The sequence below is a fragment of the Populus alba genome, chromosome 11 (genome assembly GCF_005239225.2).
Source record: "Populus alba chromosome 11, ASM523922v2, whole genome shotgun sequence".
Classification (NCBI taxonomy): Eukaryota; Viridiplantae; Streptophyta; class Magnoliopsida; order Malpighiales; family Salicaceae; genus Populus; species Populus alba.
This window is the reverse complement of record NC_133294.1, coordinates 8795517-8802786: the sequence shown is the minus strand read 5'-3', so window position 1 is coordinate 8802786 and position 7270 is coordinate 8795517. Positions and strand designations below refer to the sequence as shown.

At 32.1% G+C, this 7270-nt stretch overlaps 1 protein-coding gene across 1 annotated transcript; it reads right to left on the bottom strand.

Annotated features, from left to right (window-relative positions):
- Positions 1–5211: 5211 nt before the first annotated feature.
- On the bottom strand, positions 5212–6855 carry LOC140956074 (uncharacterized). Its single transcript, XM_073412248.1, has 3 exons — positions 6789–6855; positions 6427–6596; positions 5212–6300 (listed from the first exon to the last, which is right to left on the bottom strand). Exons 1-3 carry the CDS (start codon positions 6853–6855, stop codon positions 5212–5214), a joined length of 1326 nt encoding a protein of 441 aa, XP_073268349.1.
- Between the last annotated feature and the right edge of the window lie 415 nt (positions 6856–7270).

Here is a 7270-nt window from a genome sequence, read left to right as displayed (position 1 = left end):
GCAATACCAAACACACTCTAAGCCGAAATACAATTAAAAAAAACAACAAAAGATACAATCATGGTGCTGGTTGCGAAGACGAATCATGATATTGTGGATCGACACAAGATTGATCAGGATATAGTGGTCGAGGTTTAGGTCGATAAAGTGGTTGAGATGTGGGACCCATAGGTGTCATTATCTGGGGAGCCATAGGTGGAGGCATACCTTGGCCAATATTTGATGTCCCACCATGATATTCAAGATTGTTCACAAGATATTCTTACATGGAATCCATCTGCCGTTTCATTTCAAGAATAAAATCATCTTTTTTCTTTAACTCCTCTTCTTTATCATTTATCTCCTGTTGCAATGCTCGATACGATGAACTGGGATATGATGACTCCACCGAGTAGGAATGTGATGAAGAACTTGTATTAACTATAGATTTTGGCATACGAGGTGCACCATATACCCTACCCTTTGTAACTCCTCCTAAAGCCACACACCAAGTTGCTCCATCAAATGAAGGATGATTTTCCCGTTAGTTCCATACTTTGAAATCATCTTCATTTTATAATTTTCCTACAAATAAAATACATGCAACAATAAATTCATTTGAATGTTAAATAACACTTAAGTTATATTAAGAAATAATCAAATAAAAATACATACAACCACTTTTTTAGACTTGTTGTCGACGAAGCTACCAGACTGCTTAGTACTCTGATGCAAAGCTGAAAAGACATCATCCCATGGAGGTTCTTTTCCACCAGCTTCCTCTTGCTTTCAAGATTAATAAATATTATAAAAGATAAATATATAAAATTTAATTCATTATCTTAAGCATAATAAAAAAAATTCTTACCATGTTAGCTTGATATGATGCAAATGACACTGTTCCTCCAGAATGAGTGCTTATTTTACCATCTATTTTGGTTAATCGATTCCTCCTAGCAGATTCAGACCTCCTTTGAAATTCAGCGGTGGAGCAAACATCTTTGATCATTTGATTCCAGTCATCATTGTTTATCCAAGCAGGACCTTTATCAAGGCAATCTATAATATTTGTAGTGTTTTCTTTTGACATGGATTTCTTGCGAGCTCGTGTCAATTGTTGATTCAAAGCTATCCTAGCCTTATCTTCCCAAATATTACGAACAATTGACTCATCTTCCTCAAGAAAGGAATATTTTTTCTACCAAATAATATATATACCAAGTAAAAAGAGTGCACAAAATTTCAAATTATATATAAATAATTAATCATATTGTGTTATCTTATTCCGAATTTGCAAGATGATGTAATAACTAAAGAAATTAAATGATATTAAAAAGTAAACAAGAAATAAGAACAAATTAGAACACAAATCAGTACCTGCTATCCAGTTAATAATTTATGGTTACAAATAACAAGACAATTACCAACACACTTTTATAGCTATTCAGTTCATAATTTTCATAATGCTATATTAAAGTGATCAAAATTGAAAAGAATATGGAAATTAGTGTTGGTTCTTACCTTAAACTCTTTAAAGAGTTCATCCCTGCACATTGAATCTACTTTTTCCCAAGAGTGCCATGCTCCCTTAAAATTGGACCTCAAAATATCTCCGATTGCACGTCCACACGATGTGTTATTGAACCTGAAAATATATAATAACAAACTTATAGTAAACAAATAATTACACAATAATAAGTAATTTTTTTCATACCTGAAAATATAACCTTAATGAGTTAGTTTTTAAAAGTTTAAACTTACTTTGTTGTTCTATACAAACAAAGCTCTTTTTTTCTTGTAATTGGATCTATTGGTGTGTCAAAACCCTTCATTTTAATATTTTGATCATAATTGTATGGAGAAGATGTTGAACCGTGGTTTGATGGCACACCATCTGGATCCTCATCACATACACCTCTCTTATTACTTCCGTCTCCCTCATCTTCATCTCTAATGTTCACATCATCATCATCACCATCATCACCATCAACTCTCCCATAACTCCTATATGAATTATGTCCTCCATAAACAAGTTGGTTATCTCGAGGGAAACGTCCTTGAGTTTGAAGCAAATCTTGGAAGCAAAAGCCCTCACAATATTGATATGCTTCAACCCTCCCATAATTATGTTGAGGAGGATGTCTACTAAAGTAGGTATATAATACTCATTTGTGTTTAGATACACAAGTTGATGAAATGTGGATCGTTTGTTATTTTATGCCTTGATGTAGTTTGAAATGATTTGGATGAAGTGTACCTGTCACTCTTTGAAGTGGACCTATTACTCCTAGAATATAATATGGATCCTCGTCGAGGCATGCTAAAAACTAGAAAAAACATATACATTATCATATGAATATATACAGCATAACAATAAATTAGCTCATAGTTAAACTATCAGGAACAAAAAATTCACAGATATTTTCCTAAGACTGCCATAACTAGAAATAAAAACAAACTGTTAAATCTCATTTGTTTTCCAATTCATTACAAACAATATGCAGTTTATGATGTTCAAAATCAGTATGGATTGTCCACTTAATAGCCATAACTTCAAAAAATATTATACTTCACATAAAATAATTACTGTAACAAAAACAAATATATAAATAAAATTAAGACCATTTCATTAAGCATTCCTTGCAATAATAAAAATCAGCCATGAAGTTTAATTTGTCAAAAGCCAATTAACATAAACAATAATAAAAATAAAAATCTAAATAATTAATTAAGCAGAAATCAAAATTATGAGTATGCTTACGTTAATGTTTGTTCCTATAAATCAAAACATTGAGTAGGAAAAACCCTTTCATTCATGCTTCAGCATTTATCAGCAAGAAGACAAATCACAAAATAAACTATAACATCAGAATCACAATTTAAAGATTGATACTTGAAAGGTTAGAAATGGTTTCAAAGGTCAATGAAAATGATATATGTAATGTCACCCATAACACACACTTCAATAAAATAATAAAGAAAAAACATTGAAAGCCTAAACATTGTTAAATAATATGAAATCATCCATACATATAAAAAAATAATTCATTACATATACTACAAAATATAATTAACTTGTGCTACTCATTATTATCATCACTCCTAACCATGTCATCATCATCACACAAAACCATGTTTTCGTTGTCGTCACCACCACCACCATAAGAATCATCCTTATCGCCATCGCCATCACCATCACCATCACCATCATCTTCTTGTTCTTCTTCTTCTTCATTGTTTCCCCAATTTATGTCAAGTTGAAGCAATTCATGTTGACTGATTTCTTCATAATAGGATGATTCAACAAGTATATTTTGATCATCAAGTGTTTGGGTAGGAAGGACATGACATGGTTGATAAATCTCATCTGATTGATAAACATCAAATGATCTCACATTGTTGACATCTTCAATAAATTCACCCATGTCAACATTATAACGACTTCTAGCAGTTGTCTTAATAACTGTCCACCATTCAGATGATTTATTACTAGGTGGATATGTATAGTAGACTTGTTGACATTGTTGTGCTAACACAAAATCTTCATTTCCGTCCAGTCGAGATGTATGCTTGATTTCAACCAAACCATTCGAATGATGCACTCTAATCCCTCGTTTTGTATCATACCAATTACATTTAAACATAAATAACTTGCACTTACTCCCCAAGTATTTGAGCCGAACAACTTTTTTAAGCATTCCATAATAATCACGTTCATTATCATCATAACAACTTCCCTTCACACAAACTCCACTATTCAAATTCTTTTTAAAACGCCCATAACTTTGAGTATGAAATTTAAAACCATTCACATAATACCCATTATAACATTTCACTGAAGTTGAAGGCCCCATAGCAAGTCCAAAGAGTTGATTTCCAATTCCGTTACATTGGTATTCCACCTAGCATAATAGTTAACTTCATAAGAAATAGTGATGTAAAAGAGATTAGTAATAATTTTAAAGTAACTAATTGACATAAAATATAAATACTTATGAATACTTACATTATTTTTTAACCAATTTGGAAAGATATCTTCGTATAATTTTTCAATTTCAACATCACTCACATGTGGTTGTTGTGACTTTAGCTCTTGACGACATTGCCTAAAATTTTCAAATGTTAAAGTTAATAATAAATTATTATAAATTAAGTACAAAATAATATTTCATACTTACTCTAAATAAGGCTTAAGTTCTTGACAATTGAATATCACATAGTTATATACGCAATTTGCATTTTAGCATGTGACAACTGTCTTCTATAAAATCTTTTGGATAATTTTTTCCCTGGATATGAAAAAATAAAGAGACATCCATTTACACTTTTAAGATCATCATCATCATTCTGTGGAACTCGATTCCAAATTGTTTGCACGTCATCACCAAAATAATGAGATGCAAAATTGGTGATTTCATCAATCAAGTATGCTTCACGTATGGAACCCTCAACTTTAGCTTTATTGGTCACTTTCTTCTTCAAATAAAACATATACCTATATCATTTTTTAATATTAGTTTATTTTTTAAAATAAAAAGGGAATAAAATTAACATAGTATGAAAACATTCCGTTCAAATGGATACATCCATCGATATTGAACTGGTCTACCAACTTTTGCCTTGTAAGGTAGATGTATCATCAAGTGTTCCATGGAGTCAAAGAAGGATGGAGGAAAAATCCTTTCAAGTTTGCAAATTATTTCAATTATATTCATCTACATTAACTCCATGTGCTAGGCATTTAAATTTGTTGTACAAATATCTCGAAAAAATACAGACAGTTCAGTTAATACCTCCCACAGTGGCCTAGGTAAGTAAGGTTGGAAAGCAGTTTGAAGAAGTCTTTGAATGAAGACATGACAATCATGACTCTTCATCCTCGAAACCTTACATTGTGCCTCTTTCACACATCGTGAAATGCTTGAAGCATAACCATCAGGAAATGATAATTCCTTCATCCATGACAAAACTTCTTGTTGTTGTTTCTTGTGTAGATAATAAGTGCCTTTAGGTTTATAAACCTGACCACTCATATCTTGTTGCAAATGCAAATTTGGCTTCTTATAATACAATTGAATATCCAACCTAGCCTTTAAACCTAGCCTTTAAATTGTCCTTGCTTCTATTAGGACAATCCATTACTGTATAAAAAATATTGTCAAAGATATTTTTCTCAATATGCATGACATCAAGATTATGATGAATCAAATTTGTATGCCAATATGGAAGCTCCTAGAAAATGCTCTTCTTCACCCAATTGTGTTTAACACCAAAGCCAGGAATTTTATCAGTACATGATGAACTTCCATTATGTCCCTTAGTATACTTGGACACTTCGTTTAACATTTCCAAACCAGATGGACGAGGTAAAGGAGGGAGCCTTTCAATTACTCCTTTAAAAAACTTATAAGATTGACATTTATATGGGTGGTTCATGGGTAGGAATCGTCGATGACAATAAAAAAATGTATTTTTCCCTCCATTTTTTTTTAATATAAAAGCCTTGCCATGCTCCATACAATAAGGACAAGACAGATTTCCATGAGTACTCCACCTTGATAACATGCCATATGCTGGAAAGTCACTAATGGTCCACATCAAAGTTGCCCTTAATTGAATATTTTCCTTTCTGTATACATCATATGTTTCAACACCAACAAACCACAAATTCTTTAACTCATCAATCAAAGGTCTTAGGAAAACATCAAGCTTTTTCCCTGGATTTTTTGGCCCTGGAATCATCATTGTCAAAAACATGAATAGTCTAGTCATGCACTTCCATGGAGGCAAATTATAAACAGTAACAATTACTGGCCAACAAGAGTATGTATTTGAAGACATGTCAAATGGACAAAACCCATCAGTGCATAACCCTAATCGAACATTTCTCAGATCTGATGCAAAGCTTAAGTAGACATGATTAAACTCCTTCCATGCCTCCCCATCAGATGGGTGCACCATTAGCCCATTATCTGACATATGAAAATGATGCCATGTCATATCTTTGGCATGATATGGAGACATGAACAGTCTTTGAAGCCTTGGTGTCAAGGGAAAGTATCGGAGTTGCTTCTCTGCCTTATTGGAACCTTTACTAGTTGGATTTCTAGGTTTGTATCGTGAACTTCCACAAAAATCACAATTTATTTTCATTGCATCTACTCCATAGTATAGCATACAATAATTAGGACACAAATCATATTTCTCATAACCAAGTCCAAGTGGCCGTATAAATTTCTTGGCATTATAAAAATTGGATACCAAATTTTCATCATTAGGCATGCAACTTTTTGTAAAATCAATAAACTTGTTGAAGGCAGTCTGAGCCAAATTTAAAGTTGACTTCATATTAAGCAATTATACACAAGCAGATAATTTGGATTGCTTGGTACACCCATCCCACAAAGGCTCTTCCACAACTTTCAAAAGCTGAAAAAATTTAGTTGCCTCCGGATTTGGAAGTTCCTCTACTACCACAGGACTAGACACATTATCATTATAGTATGCATCACCAACCCCCATTGCATCCATGACCAAATTCCTATATGGATTTTCTAGACAAACATCATTCACAACATGACTAATTCCAACCGATGAAGGTCCATCCAATATTGGTTCTGTGACATAAGACTCCCCATGTACAGTCCAATTTTCATAACAAGGTAAAAAACCTTTTGTCAATAGATGCTTACAAACATCATCTTCCTTTAAAAACTTTTGATTTTTGCACCTCACACAAGGACATCTAATTTTTCCCCCAGATATATTTTTATCCATTGAAAAGGCAAAATTGATAAATCTTCTAACACCTGTAATGTATTCAGGACGAAGACGACCATCCGTAAGACGACGATACATCCACGATCGATCATCCATGTTAATCTAATTAACATGATAACACCAATAAGTATTTTTATAAGTAAGCATACTTCTTTAACTACTAGTACTTAAACAATCATTTAAAATAAAATATGTACCACATAGCTATACGTAATTGGTATTTTATAAACATTTTCTTTTAGGATAAGCTAGAAGATGGACAAGAAATTGCTATGAAGAGGCTGTCAAGGAGTTCTAGACAAGGATTAAATGAGTTCAAACATTTATTTGAAATATAAGAATTCTAATAGGTTATTAATTGAATCCAAATTTAAACAATATTGTTATTTATCCATTTCCTTTTTAATTATTGGAGTAAACTATTAATTTAATTTAATTTTCAGATTTTTTTAATATATAAACACTATAATATTACATTTTAATTAGATAAATATGATTTTAACACGGTGAT